At 33.2% G+C, this 15,446-nt stretch overlaps 3 protein-coding genes across 17 annotated transcripts in view; 2 read left to right on the top strand and 1 right to left on the bottom strand.

Moving 5' to 3' along the window:
* The window catches only part of LOC105336025 (piezo-type mechanosensitive ion channel component 2), a 49,132-nt gene extending 44,362 nt beyond the window's left edge, over positions 1 to 4,770 (bottom strand). For all 14 annotated transcript variants that reach the window (XM_066079905.1, XM_066079911.1, XM_066079906.1 and 11 more), the window contains exons 1-4: positions 4,631 to 4,770; positions 4,284 to 4,359; positions 3,320 to 3,415; positions 934 to 1,056 (exon numbers count right to left, since the gene is read on the bottom strand). In XM_066079905.1, the coding sequence (XP_065935977.1) occupies positions 934 to 1,056; positions 3,320 to 3,415; positions 4,284 to 4,356 (292 nt within the window). In that variant the 5' untranslated portion in view covers positions 4,357 to 4,359; positions 4,631 to 4,770. The remainder of the gene's footprint in view (positions 1 to 933; positions 1,057 to 3,319; positions 3,416 to 4,283; positions 4,360 to 4,630) is intronic.
* On the top strand, positions 4,730 to 7,768 carry LOC117693154 (transmembrane protein 276). 2 transcript variants are annotated; one of them, XM_034483519.2, is made up of 2 exons: positions 4,730 to 4,849; positions 5,851 to 7,768. In XM_034483519.2, the coding sequence occupies exon 2, from the start codon at positions 5,853 to 5,855 to the stop codon at positions 6,414 to 6,416; it is 564 nt and encodes a 187-aa protein (XP_034339410.2). In that variant the 5' UTR covers positions 4,730 to 4,849; positions 5,851 to 5,852; the 3' UTR covers positions 6,417 to 7,768. The 2 variants fall into 2 exon arrangements, with proteins under 2 accessions (XP_034339410.2, XP_034339412.2); XM_034483521.2 differs by having other exon boundaries at positions 4,785 to 4,861.
* A 951-nt stretch (positions 7,769 to 8,719) lies between these two features.
* On the top strand, positions 8,720 to 14,084 carry LOC105336022 (zinc finger TRAF-type-containing protein 1-B). The gene is made up of 4 exons (XM_011440183.3): positions 8,720 to 8,980; positions 10,927 to 11,165; positions 12,973 to 13,184; positions 13,324 to 14,084. The coding sequence occupies exons 1-4, from the start codon at positions 8,777 to 8,779 to the stop codon at positions 13,704 to 13,706; spliced, it is 1,038 nt and encodes a 345-aa protein (XP_011438485.1). The 5' UTR covers positions 8,720 to 8,776; the 3' UTR covers positions 13,707 to 14,084.
* The last annotated feature ends 1,362 nt before the right edge of the window (positions 14,085 to 15,446 follow it).

Raw genomic sequence — 15,446 nt, 5'->3', positions numbered from 1 at the left:
CATAGTACATTCAAAAATTCAATAATTACATAAATACAAAAAAAGATCAATCCTTAAAAAATTATATATAGGTGGAATAATATATGATATATATTATGGACTAAAAATCTAATTTCTATCAGTTTTATACTTTAAAGTATTAATTGTTTTGTAATCTTTATAATAATTTCACAGTAATCAATGTAGGAAAGAATTATCTCCCGTGTTTAAGCCATGGTCGGTGAAGTGTAAACCTCTTTGTTGTTATCGCTCAGTGAGAAATGCCTCAAGCTGTGTGCGTTTAGATAACTGATTACCAGCATAGAGATCTGGAGGTATAAACCCAACCCAGGAAAGATTATCACAATAAAGTCACATTTACAAATTCATGTTCAAGTTTTCTATTATCAATCAAGAATTGCAATCAATATCATCAAAATGTGATTTATTACTACTGCAAAGTTAATACCATAAAAATATTTCACCTTGCAAAATTATCTGTATAGTTTCTTTATGCATATGAATAAAGTACAACTAAGGGATTAAGAAAAATAAACATTACTCTGAATTCATGGAAATCAGAGTGGAAGAGGATTAACAATGCACACGAATACATCAGTTCTTACAACAATAGCCTTAATATATGTTTGTGCACTTGCTTAAATTAGCGTCCGGGCATTTCACAAATAACTTTTGTTTGTTAACTCAAAGATAGATTAAAATTACTATCAAACATGTAAAAAATATTTTCATTCAGATTAATACACAAAAGTGAAAATTTTTATTAAATCATATATATTTACATGTATTCAGAGTATCTCATTCAGTTCAAATCAACCTAGCTAGTACAGAACATGTCTTCAGCAAGTAACTGGCAGACCCTAATGTCATGGTTGAAAAGTCAGCTGCAATATCAGATGGCGTCATGCAATGACAACCCTGCCTTGTACTCACAGTTTGAGAAACTGTAACCATATGGCTCAGGAATGGCTGCCAGCACAATATGGAAAATAGCATGAGCTAATGTTGCCAAACCTCCCAGCACAATAAGAAGGATTAAGTATACACCGGTGATTCCTGAAATAAAAGCAGAAAATACTAATGAATGTTTTTTATCTTTTGCTTTGGAACTCATAAATCTACATTTGAGTCAGTTCATCAGGATAAAGCAAATATAATGTATTTTCTTTTAAATAACTGTTCATAAAAAAAAAAAAATTTCAAGATATATTCCTATGTTAATTTTACTAATATATGTATTTGAAAAAATGTACACTATCTAAGGAACCACTATATTCACATTGTCTTATCAAGCCTGCAGAAATCTCTTTGTCACGCAATTATTGAAAGTAAAGCCACAATAATTAATTCATTCCAATTTTACAGTACAAGCCATCTTGTTGTTTAACATCTGATGCATTGTATCGGCCATTCCACATATACATGGATTGACCCTTATAATATACTGACCCTTAATAAATCAAAGACCTCAAATTATGAACAAATTATCAAGTCTTTAAGCCTGCTAGAATAATTGCATAATCTAAAGCATGATACACCATGACTTTTGGTCATTAAATTCATCCTGTTCCAGCCATTATAACTGTGAGATCATACATGTATTGTAAAGGTTAGTTCATAGAGCTGGCAACTATAATGAATTATTGACAACACAGGGTTTCTGGCTGTCCTGAAGCAGCCTGCGTTATTTTGAGGTCTTACAGTTTCTTTGATGATATAATGAGATAATCTATAAAACATGGCAGCCAGTTGGTGCTCCACCAAATTAACTGCCAACTGTTGATTAAAATAAAGATACATAAAAAAAAGTGCATCTATTCATTAACACTTGAGAGCAATGTTTTCTTTCTCTACTGTTGTTTTAAATGAAAAAATACATTGCTCCTACTTGTTAATGCACTTTATATAAAGGATTTTCAGTTATTATTTTAAATAAGGCACACTTTATATAACTGATCTGCCATAAGTAAAACCAGTATGTGTTTTACTCTGACTGAGACTCGTGTAACCAGTTTATGTTGAATGTACACGCAGCTGTTGCCATTCAAAATAACAAGCACATCATATGTATTAGTAAAATATGCATGGCATTGCATAACTGTTATTTGCACATAAAATCTGAATGAACGGAGGTTAGGATGCTATAGCAAAAGCACTCTACTACAGACCTGCACAATTCCTTTGTCGTAAACTTTTTGTGCTTTAGTGTGTTTTAGTAATTATCCAAATTATTTCTTGCATAATCACAACTCAAATTCAAGCAGAGAATGACAAGAATTTTCGAGAGGGGAAGAATTGATCCCTCATTCACTAAGTTCAAAATTCTTTTGGTAAATAAAATACAATTTAATATCCAAATACACATTATATAAACCTTAACAAAAATATTATTAATATATTGGTAATTCGTTGATCCCTCATTCAGAAAGTTCAAAATTATTTCCTGTTGATGAATAAAACAATCCAAATACACTTTATATAAACCTACCAATTTATTAGTAATCTTCTCAATCTATAAAAGATTTAACTACCAGTAAAAAAATATATATAGTCACATTTTTTGACAAAATTTACATTTATTGTTTCCATTGTACAAAAAATGGATTCACAACTGCAAAAGGTGTGAATTGCAGGCCAAGAAATATATGCCAATTGTTGACATTTAACAAACTAAAAAATCCCCCCTCAAAAAAAAAAAAAATATATATATATAAAAATTGCAATCATTATTTTTAGATCCACCACATATAAACAAATCCGATTAAGAGCTCAGAGTTTCCATACCAACCAATAGTAGAGACAATATTTTTATTGAATTACGATTACAAAAAAATCAATGCTTACACAATAACCTCTGCACACTATGAAAAAAAAGGTTGCCCCGAGCTGAATAAGTTACTGAAGCAGAACCGGTCTCCTTGCAGCTACAGCACCTACAGTGCGTCTACAGATTATTCCTGAGTCCATGATAATTAGAATCAGGTATCATAGGATGGCAACAGATTGAAATAAACAGACATCAAAGGACCATGTCCTTAAATCATCAGAGGAGCCTGAATATTAAGACTGCCTCCCAGTATAAGCAAAAACTGCAACCGTGGGAAAATATTGTTTTATGGAAATGTAAAAATATGACTATGGTAATTCTCTAAAAATAACACTGTCCAATAGCAATGTATATCTTTGTATTTCCCAGCCAGTCAACTAAAATATGTACATGCTGATATATTAAAATACAGATCCTCCTTCTGAGGAACTATATCAATGAACTTAATAAACACACTGCAGCATGCAGCACCTGTTGCATGTAAAGTTTTACCTCTCATTGTCAGAGCACTTGGTGCTGGAATAAGTGGAAGTCCCAACAGGAACAACAAATACAGGAATGACACAAGGTTGTACCTTAGGGCACATCCTAAAAGAAGAAAAAAAAAACATTCTTGATTTTTTTTATTTCCAAAACAACTTCAAGGTTATACATTTAGAATTACAATAAAATAGTTTGATGTCTTTGAAAGTAGTCTAATTTTTTTTATCGTAGTTTTAATATATACCAGGAAAGTCACTAGTAATTACATGTACAAAAATAGGGACTTAAACTACTACAGGGCCACTTTGGATATTATATACATAGATGCCATATTGATGGTGTTGTGACATTGACCTTGATTGGTCATGTGACTCCTCCAAGTAGAATGAGGACAAACCATCAGGTCATAAACAACCTTTGTGACAAAATTAATTAAGATACAGAAAAATCCATGTGCTAGTCTATTTTTTTTTTCTATGATGATGCCCTGTCAATTTATAATAGGCATCTTGTAATTGCCATATTTTATTTCTGTATACTCTAAGAAACAAACTTTAGCTAACAAGCATTGTCTGGAGCCATAATCCAGATTTTATACCATGGCTGTTTGAATGCCTATATCATCAAAATCTGGAATATGCACACCTACATGCAAGATGTCATTTTTAACAATTGAGAATAATTGTTTACTTGCAAGCAAATGAAAATTGCATGAACGATATATATATTACAGAAGTTCTCCTTAATATGGTCTTCTCCTTCTCTTAAGTTATATTTATTGTTGAAAAATTATACAGTGTTCCATTAATCTTCAGTGTATTTTGAAAAATAGGAACTTTTTTCGATTACCTTTATATGACAGTAGGAACGCTACATGTAAATTGTGATTGCAATCCAGTCCAATTACTATTTTATAAGGGATTATATAAGAGAGAACTTCTGATGTGGAATATGTGTGGGTGTATATGTTTACCTGCTAGGAGAACTACTGGCAATAAGAGTCTGAACAGCAAATAGCTGATATACCTGGCAACTTTAGATGACATAATCTGAAAAAAATGGAATATACACATATAGATTTCATTGTAGAATACCAATGACAAACGATTTCAGAAAGCTTGATCGCTTTGATAATATCTGATAATCATCAAAGAACGAATGACAACGCCTTAATTTCGTTGATGTCGCCAATCATTAATGATGGCGTTTTATAGCATACGATATATATTGTTTACAACTGTCACCTCTTGATAATCATGTGACTCAACATTTCTTAAGGCTAAAACATCTGTATTTCCTATAACACTTTAGAACCCTTACCTCGTTGTAGAGACTATTCCCAATAAAGTTACATCGCTATCATTAATGTACGTAACGTTGTAAGCATGTGTTCTTCTTGATGTTCACAGTATTTTCGCATCATCTGCTTCTGTTCGTACCCAGCGCCATCTATCGTTTCGAAAGTAAAAGCGGAAGTAGTAGTACCAGAAGGACGTTTGTTTACATGTTGATATGATAATTTTTCCTCATTTTTTCTAGGTAGTTTAAAACGTTCGTGAAAAGCTTAATTATAAGATAATCATTTTATGAGAGTAAATTTCCTTGTCAATTTTGGGCCTAACCACAATTCTCGTAACCATTATCTAGAGCTATATTATATTATAACGTTATCGTTTATATAGCTTTTAAGCTACTTCATTTTGTCACAATACTGTTAAAAGGTAAATTAGTGGTTACTAGTTAGGTATATTTTCAGGAGAAACGCCCAACTGTAAGATTTTAAAGAGAAAAAAAAATGAGCAGATCTGCATTTTTTGGAGCTTCGGGAGAGGGGGCGAGGTCCTTTCTAAGTTTAATTTAGACCTTTGCCAATGCTAATGTTTTAGATAGTGTATATGGATCACATATATACATGTAATCATGTGTTTATTAAGTGACTTTTCTTTTCCCATTAAGATTTTTAAAACATTTTTAGAGGGGGAAAGTGCTCTTTACCAGTTTGGGAGTATTGAAAATAGACAATGCATGTAGTCCCTACATAAAGCTACAGTACCGATCAGACCCAACCTAACAGAAAATAAACCCCAACTAAACCTTGGGTTTACTTTCTGGGTTTACTTGAGGTTTACTAGAGTGGACCCAGAGTAAACCCCAAGTAAACCCAGAGTGGACACAGAGAGTAAACCCAGTCAGAAGTACATGTATACCCCTGAAAGCAGACGTTTACAGTGTATTCGGAATATACAATGGGTAGGAATTACAGGCAGTAGGATGGTAAGATAAAATAGTAGTCTGCTTCACACTTCAGTGCATACAGTTGACCTCAAAAGCAATTTCAAAGTAAACCCAAAGTAAACCCCGAGTGGACCCAAATTTTCAAAAAGTAAACCCAGAGTAAATCCCAAATAAACCCAAAAAGTAAACCCGGGGTTTAGTTGGGGTTTACTCTGGTGTTAGGTTGGGTCTGATTGGTACTGTACGATGTATTTTTGATAATTTATAGGATATTTTTTATGTAGTGATTCAAACTTACTTTGCAGAAATGGCCAGACAGCTGAGTACCTCATTTTCTGACCTTCTTCTCTGTGCCATGGCATTCTATGTCGCATATGAGTGGCACAGAGTGGGTAGAATAAAGGCAGTAGTTGGAATTTCAATACAAGGCACTGCAGCATTTCTGGGTATTTTTCGCTTTGCCATGTCAAAACCAGAGGGCGGGATTATCTACAAATGTCACAAATTCATGTCCTGGTTAGCTGCAGGTGCTGGAGTTCCTCTCATCGCCATGGAGTTTTGTGCAAAATATGGATCAGCAATGCTGGCAAACAAAATCGCAATTTTCTTGCTTGCTGTGATTATTGTTGCAGCCTTCCTTCCACCAAAAACTCAGGAAGTGGCTACCCAGGCAGCAAGTGGGTTCTCAATGCTTGTCATCCTTATTCTTAGCTTCAGCAACAAGAACTACTTTGGGCTTGGAGCAGGGCTTACTTATGTTATTGCTGGGCTAGTCCTTAGCTCTGAAGGCTCCATTTTGGGATTTCCAAATGTGGATTGGCTGCACTATGCATTGATAATTGGAAATTATTTATTCCTTAGGTCTATTTAGGTGCATTCATACTGTATGTAGAATTTTTTTAATGTTTTACAGTACAGTTTGGAACAGAAGACAAATTCAGTTGATGTTTAGAATTTTTTTATGATAGACATTTATTTCCTTACTGTTCACTGGCTGTTGTCAAATTCCATTATGTAATAGATGTAGTTGCTGAATGTGATAAACGTGAAATTTTTTGGCAGCAAACGCAAATTTATTTTCAGTTTTCTCTTCATAAATTTTCATCTGTATTTTTGCTGTTACAAAGAAATATTCTTAATAGTATGATTTAGTTTTTTTTCCCTGATGTAATGTTTTTAATTATTTACAAAGTCAGATTTATTTTTTGATGTGAACAAATGTTGTTTATGTTATAACCCTTCATCATGGACCAACATTTTATGATACTACTCAGGGAAGTGGTATGCTTTTGTACTGTTGTACAAATATAAATAAGAGCCATGCAAAAAATGAACATTTGAATGAACATTTATATCATTCATTGTATAGGATATCTAAGTTTTTTTTTAAAATCAAATCATCTTTTTGTACAGCATTAATAATGAATCATCAGAAATCTATATATTTGATATGTTTTCAATGTATTTGATCTATATATGTACAACACCCTTCTCCTATGTTCTGTAAGACTACGTTATTTTCCCTGATGGGTGTAAAGTTGGAATGTGTTTTTATTTTATCATTTCAAACTATATACTGCTTTGATATTGTCATGTAGATACTAGTCAATATGCTGTGCCATCATGGAATATGTTTTATATGGCAAAAAACAATATTTGAGCATGTGGTGTGATCTTTATACATGTACTCACTGATCATATGAAATTTACCATCAGAAAAATTATCTCAAAATTGGGCATTCTCTTCTGCACACATGTACACATTTTTTCCAATGCCAATAAATAGACTGATCATAAGTATTGGAATATATTTTGATAGCATTTTCAGTGTTGAAAAATGAATGAAACCATTTTAGATATTTTTTTCAATACCAGATGTGTTTTTCAGTTTAGGAAGAGGGGGACGGATGGTAATTTGTTAAGTGATTCAATGTTGTTTAACTCTCAGAAATGAATGTAAGACACAAGAAATGTGCGTTTGTTATTGTAAAGTGTACATGCAAGTTAATTTCTTCAGTTTATACTGAGATGTATTATCTGTGACCATCAGAATAATTTTTTGTTTGATTTTGTACATTAAAATAATGTGTGGTTTAAATTTTTTTCAAATGACTGTCAGACAATGTACATATCATATTTATGTACCAGGTACTATATATTATATTGTTTGTGGTTTTGTAAAAATATTGTGTATTGTGTGTCGTGCTTGTGAAATACATGTATGATGTACAAGTACATGTACTTAAATAAAGAGTAAAAAATACGCAAAATAAAATTTGTCTGCAGTATTCATTTGCATAGAAAAACCTGTGTTAGGCCACACCAATAGAATTTCTTCTTCCTATTTCCTATCTTGTTCTGTATTTCGAACATCCAATGAAAAAAAAAAAAAAGGAGCGGCGAGCAATTTAAAAATAATATAATAATTTTTTATTGTAGGCAAAATTTTTAGGCAGTGAAAAACATTTTTTAAGTACTTTCATCCATAGCCTCGGAACTATAGTGAAGGATTGTAGATTATCTAAGAAAAACCAAACTATGTAACATTTTTAATACCTTAAATAATGAATAGCTTTGAAAAGAAAGAAATATATTGTAGAAAAACTTTGATTCTCCTCTCTACTTTTATTTACAAATTACGGAAAACGATTTTGTAATAGGTTAGGGTTTTTAACATGATTTTCTATTTTACGGACTATTTTACTTATCAGTTATTAGAGATCCTCCATGACTGTTTTATCTAATTGCTCCTCATTTATAAACATATTTATTCATTCATCAATATTCATTCATTCATTTTACTTATTTATTCAATCACGCCTTCATATATCATGCTGATGACTTTTTAATATATTTGTCAATATAACAAATCCTTTTTCTACATGTTAATAACAGGCACTTGTTTCTGAGAAAAAAATTTAGCCTATACTATAGGGTAATTTTTTTCTCTTAGAAACAAGAGACTGTGATGTTAATCTAAGGTTTCGATTTTCTTTTATCGTTTGCTGTTAAATCTCTTTTCGACAACTTGCGCCAGAAATTTAGATCCGTTCCTGATGACGGAAATTGCCGAGTTGTAACGATCGATTTCGTTGTTTTCCGAATATGGTAACCAAAATTTGTTATGCAGTGACCTTTCGTGACACGTGTAGCGATTGGCTGACTATGACGTCAGTGACAGTCCGGGTTCCTGGTCGAAACGTCAACAAACGCAAAACGTAAACAAACGAGATGGCTGACATTCCAGGCCCTTCAACTCTCGTCTTGCAAGATGAAAATTGCAACAAGGAAAACCTTGACACAAATTTTGAGCCCGAGAGGAAAAAATTAAAGACTGAAATTAACTTGAAAGAGAAAGACAATAAATTGGAAGATCGATTGAGTGGAATCCTCTGCTGCGCAGTATGTCTCGATTTGCCAAGGACTTGCTTCCAGGTACTTGCCCCTAAATATTGCATCATGTTATTAAAGAGACTAAAATAGCAATGTTGCGTTTGCGAAATATTTAGTTTATGTGATTATTGATATCTGACTGATATTTTCGCAGAGCTTTTTATGAGATTGTGATGCACAGTAAATTTGTGTAGAAATACATTTTTGATACTTAAAAAGATATGCATTTTACACCTCATCGTGCATTAAAATCATCGAAAAGATATTATAATCGATATGTACTAAAATTAGGATTTATTGGACAAAAAACTTTGGTGCATAAATTCACACAAATATTTGACCAACTGTCAGCTGGTGACCTGTTTATAACCTTCAGCTGTCAGAGGGGTGTTGAATCACGTGAGCTAGGTCAGCTGATCCGAGGGGCTTGGCAACATGCCATGCATATTATATATTATGCAAACTTGTCATGCATTTTTTATAAACACTTTTTGTAGTAGATTTATCCTTTGACACAAAAGTTTTTGTCCATTTTTGCATATATTCAGTTTGCATGCAGTTTATTAAAGAAAGACAAATATAGTGGATACAAAAATTGAAAGGTGTTTGGTTCATAGGAGTTTACATTTGTATATTGTATTATCAGACCATTGTAGAGCTAAAAGCAGTAGAAAATATAACAGGCTAGCTCTGGATGATAAACCAGGAATTGAATGTGCAGATGTAACTATACATTGCCACAGAGTTCTGGAATATTTAATACATTGTTTTATTTATTATATCATACGTACCACAAAATGAATGGACTTCATGTACTGGTAATTCTTTACAGATGTGTTATATTTACATTCCTGTCAATAATCAACTGATCATGCTACGATTTCTTACTCAAGTTTTATCTAACAAAATTAATAATGCAACACAATACAACATCTTATAATGTCTCATAAGGCTGCTCTATGGCCCCCTTGCAGTGATCAGTTGATCTGTTCATCTGTCTGCATCAGCCCTTAATGTTGAAGTATCTTTTCTCTCCTCTTGGCCCAGTCTGACTCAAACCTCGATCAGCCACAGAGTGTCTTTGGGTTAGAAGTGCAATGTCTACGCCAAAAATTAAATTAAGTCATAGCAAATCTATTGCAAAAGCTTTGTTTATAACAAATGTCCTTTCCCTTGGACCTACTCTGGTTTATACTTTTATCAAAGAGTGCCAGTGCGTACTGCGTAAAGTAACTTTGCAGTGACTTCAGCTCTGGTTAAAGTCATAGTAATTATTCTTCTCCATACTACATTTTCTCTCCCCTTGGCCCACATAACTCATACTTCTACAAAAGATTGCTTGTAAGTAAAGGACCCACTTTCCTTGAGCAAAGTCTCCTGGAGAAGTCAAGGACATAACAAATCTATGTGAAAAGTCATCATCCAGACAGCATTATCTCCCCTTGGGCCAGTCTTGCCAAGACTTTTTGTCAAAAGGTTGCCAGTAGGTAAAGAGTTTTGCAGTGACATTGAAAAAGCATTCAGCTCAGGTCTCCATGAAACTTCTTTCATAAATGTTTTCTTTTTTTATCCAAATGTAATTGAAACTTCCTCCAAAGAGTGTTCTTAGTAAAAAGTATGCTATGATCTTAATCTGAGTCTAGGTTGAAGGCCAATTAAGACAGACATATCAGTACCTGGTAATTTATAAATGTCTTGTCCAGAGCATTTTTTCTTTCTCCTTTGTCTTAATAATCTCACTCATACCTCACTCATAAAGTGCTTGTACATGTAAGTAATAGATATATGCAACAGAATTGTACCAAGTTCCAAGGTTAAAGGTCAAGGTTAAAGCACTGTCAAAGCAGAAGGTATTTTATAACCCTGATGTCCTTTATCAATGCAGATAGTTGCCATCTCAATGAAGTCAAGTTTGATCTTTTTGTCTGATGTAAATGATTTATACATATACATTGTATTATGAATTATTATGTTTTGTTATTTTACAGTGCACCAATGGACACTTGATGTGTGCAGGATGTTACAACCATCTCCTTGCTGATGCCAGACTGAAAGATGAGACAGCAACTTGCCCCAACTGCCGCTGTGAGATCAACAAGAACTCCTGTACACGGAACCTAGCAGTGGAAAAGGCTGTATCAGAGCTCCCGAGCCTGTGCCAGTACTGCAGTTGTCAACTACCCCGCAATCAAGTAGACCACCACCAGAGGGAGCTCTGTCTAGAGCGGTGAGTCCACATGTATGCTAACATAGCTTCTGGGGTATGTTTAGCATACATACACCGTAGTTAAGGTTTGGTTAGGGCCCCTGAGAGAAACCACTTGAGCGGGACTCGTCTAGCAGGCAGACGGCACCCGAGCGGGTGATTTTTGCTCACCTCTTGTTAGCTCATGTTTTAATAATTGGACAAAACACTTTTATCTTTTGTTCCTGTCCAGGCGTGCTTGGAGTTCATGGGTTCACAGTGTCATTGGAGCTCAACGTTGGAGAAATTATGTTGACCACAGTCACTCAACGTAATTATAGCGGCAAGTATCTTAACCATCTAGATCTTTCCATGGTCCAAGATCTTAAAAATTGCATGCTCATGTTCAGGTTACAAGGTTGAAACTAAAAGTTTGTTTAATGAATCCCCTTTGTCATCAAGGCTTCCAGGATTTTTTTTCAAGCTGATTTTCAAGTTTTGTCGCCACTTCAAAATCTGCTTTCAGGTTGTTAATTACTTTTCATAAAACAGTTTAATGCTGATCGCTATGAATGAGCTGTTGTCCTTGTGGTATATGCTATACTTCATGTGGGTAATAAAGTTAGATGCATTCCGAATAGAAGTACTCAAAGTTCATAGTGCTGCCAAACTTGTAAATGTATTTGATTTTTAACAATTCTAATTAAGTTAGTAGTTTCACATAAACCTACTCTGCAAGAATTTGTCATCCTTTTGATAGCATCAATGAGAAATTGACCCTTTTTGGTCTGAAATAAGCATGTTCTTCTCAATTAAGATCTTTAGAGTTCATTCACCAAACTTGCCGGTATTGGCTTAATAAAGCCATAACAATATACATGAATTTTAAACATGCAGCCAGGACAAAGTTGTTGTGATGAAAATTGTTCAGTAAAAAGCTTCAAGATATTAGCTGTCAGTTAATAGCCCTGTTGCATCATCAGTGTAAAAAATATTCCCATTCTTGTTCTCAGAAAGTCATTCAGGTGAGCAATGTGGTCCCCTGCAAGGCATTTGAAATAAGGTTTAGCAAATGGGACTTTTGATGTGGCCAGATGATCAAAATTGGGGCATGCAATAAATACAAAAGCAGGTAAAAAGACATTTTTAAAATACTGTTTCCAAATATCCACGCTGATTGGCCCATTCGAAGTGGAAGTGTTTAGTAAGATATTCTTGATGCCCAGATCAAAGTCTATTAAACAAAATGTTCTATCTATTCCTATCTGTCCTTCCTGTCTTAGATTTGTTTTTTAAATGATGTAGTGTTAAACCAAGGACCATCCCAGCTGCATTCTTCTAAGTAAGGTATTACAAATGTAATAGCAAACATGGAACTTAAAATCAAGGAACCCTACACAAGCAAATGGAGGATACCCAAACCAAACCTAAGTTGTGATTGTTGTGTCATGGGAGAGTGCGTGTATAAAAACAGTTTCCATGGTGATTTCCATGAAGAAGAAACTGTACAAAGTCAGCCGGTGGAACACTAAAATGTGGATTAATCATGTGGAGAATAGTGAAAAACAAAATGTTGTCATTCTTGTGGTGGATTTACTGTCAAATCATAATTATGACACATACTGTATTCCATGAATGGATGTATACTTTATAATTAAGGAAACTTTACTTGTTAATCACAATGATATTTCAGGTGGTTTCTTTATAAAATTTAGTTTTTTACTTGGGATATCTACACACACCCCAGACAGGTACGTATACTAATCAAACACCTCTCTTTCTTGCAGATATTAGAATGTTATTCATCTTTTTGGTCCATCTTCTCATCTGAAAGTTGCTATATTTCTAGGCACACATGTTGTAAATACTCAAGAATTGGTTGTCCTTGGCAAGGACCTTTTCATGAGTTGGCCAGCCATGAGCAAAGCTGCATCCACCCAAACAAGTCTGGGGATGACATCATGAATGCTCTTTCATTGGTCGATAAGCAAAAGGAGGAGGAGCTGAGAGTCTACAGCAACCTCTACTGTCTTCTCTCTTATGAGAAAGTCACCTTTAATGGTAATTCTGAACTTAAAATTCATTTAGTTCATTTTTTTGAAATTCATCAAAAAATGAAAGTCTTTAAATGCATATATTCATGAATTCAGATAAATTTTTATTTTCTTCATTTAAAATTGAGTCTTTGTTGTTATGTCAGATTTGCAGCTGAAACCGTACAGAACGGATGACTTTATCACAAGACTGTACTATGAGACTAGCAGATTTTCTGCCTTTAACCATCAGTGGGTCATCAAGGCTCGCATCAACAATGACAAGCCCACTCAGTCCGTCACACGGTCCATGTCATATCAACTCGTTCTCAAGGGCAAGGTCACCAATCCCATTCAGCTGAAGTTCATAGCACTCAAGGGCCCATACGGAGACATGAAGGTCAACCCAGCAATCTACATGTTTGAGTTCTCACCGGAAAATGTGGAGACTGAGTATTTCGATCTTCCCATTGTCAGTTCATTAGAGTGCAACAAGCTGCTTGCCTCCAAGACCATTAATTTGAGAGTTATCATGGTCCATTTACAGTGATTCCTAACACTTGTGATCAGAAGATATAACCATTACAGTACTGATACATATACTGGAATCTCTTGTTGTTCTAGTTCATGTACCTTAAAATTCACTTTGAAATATATGAACTAGAAGTATTACATATTATCTGATGATGTATGATATGAGTACCAATAGATTTGAATTTTTAAAAAAATGTGAGAATTTCATAGTGAAAATTTTATACTCAAAATTATCTAGTCAATATTAAGAATAAGTAATTCGATTTTTAGTCATCATAAAATGGAATTTATCCTTGTGTTATTTTAAATAGAGCTTTTAAGAGTTTGTCATACTTTTTTTTAAAAATTAAGAAATATTTTCGCTATCTTCATTGGTCATCATTTCGCTTTTTGTATATGTACTATGTACTGTATAGGTAAGACAAACGGGTAAGCCTTTTTTAAATTTAATTGCGGATGCAGAATTTATTTTCTGTACTTGCGTGTAAATAGCATAACCTATTAGTGAATAATACATGTATGCATCTTTTTGCCATTAGATTGCATACAAGTATAAGGTAGTTTCAGTTTTCAATAGGAAATAACAAATATAATACACATACATGTACGTATATTTGTGTTAACAGTAATGTAAGTTAAGTTGACATGTCAACAGATTTCTTGTTTGTTTGTTTTTTTGGTGGAAGTTTAACCTTTCCTTGTTTTGTTTTCTGTTTTTGTTCACGTATATTTATTATCATAGAAGTGATAGAAGAGAATTCCATTTCCATTTGTATTGAACTACACCATTGTCATGCTACTTGCTCCCTCTGAACTTCATAAAATACAATCGTAGGTTGGGGTGGATTATTTTGGTAGAATTGCATTTGTCTATTTAATAATATCCATTTTGTTTTGAACTAAAATGTAAAATCCAAAATATTATCAAAGCTTTCCCTTTTAAAAAATCATGGAGAGTATTGCAGGTTTCTAAAATATTATTAGATATACACTTGTTTTGCATTAACTGCTTACTGTACACATATTATTTGAGATGAGGAGTAAATAGAATGACCATGCTTATCTTTTTTTTTTTACCTTTTATAAAACTTAATATTCTGATTTACAATACCAAATGCTGTGAAAAATATTACATTGAATAATCTAAAAATAATAGCAAAATTTTCCTAGAAGCAACAATAGTCCCATAAATTCCACATAACTTAATATTTGGATTACAATACAAAATGTTGTGAAATATATTACATTGAATAATTTAAAGATAATAGCAAAATTTCCCTAGAAGCAACATAATAATCCCATAAATTCCACAAGATAATGTATGCATATGTATTGTAAATGTTGGATGAATAGAAATGAGAAAATTTTGACATGTTCAGATTCCTCAATTCTTTTTCATTGTTTCATTGTTAACAATACAATTATGTAAATGTTGCTAATTATTCATGTAAATGCTAATGTTTACTTGTATGTTAGAATAGAATTTAAACCAATTGTTAATCATGTAAACTTTGACAAATTTTACTGAGTAAATTTATTATAAAAACTGAAATAGAACATTCCCTGTTATAGAGGTTTCCCAAATGAATTCATGTGTTCTGCCTCTTCATATAAATTGTTTCCAATTGAGTAACATCATATGATGTGAGTACTTGAAGATTTTAAATTTTTCCTGAACATTTGTTTTAAACGGATTGTGTAAAACAAACATAAATATATAAATACTTTTAATTGTAATTTTAAGTTTTTTGTTTGT

Source organism: Magallana gigas, chromosome 3 (assembly GCF_963853765.1).
Source record: "Magallana gigas chromosome 3, xbMagGiga1.1, whole genome shotgun sequence".
In the NCBI taxonomy this organism is placed as follows: Eukaryota; Metazoa; Mollusca; class Bivalvia; order Ostreida; family Ostreidae; genus Magallana; species Magallana gigas.
This window is presented reverse-complemented; position numbering and strand designations above follow the sequence as displayed.

Coding starts and splice junctions, on each gene's coding strand:
- LOC105336022 (XM_011440183.3), top strand. CDS start 8,777: ATGGCTGACATTCCAGGCCCTTCAACTCTCGTCTTGCAAGATGAAAAT. Junction 8,981..10,926: donor TGCCAAGGACTTGCTTCCAG/GTACTTGCCCCT, acceptor GTTATTTTACAG/TGCACCAATGGACACTTGAT. Junction 11,166..12,972: donor AGGGAGCTCTGTCTAGAGCG/GTGAGTCCACAT, acceptor CTATATTTCTAG/GCACACATGTTGTAAATACT.
- LOC117693154 (XM_034483519.2), top strand. CDS start 5,853: ATGGCCAGACAGCTGAGTACCTCATTTTCTGACCTTCTTCTCTGTGCC.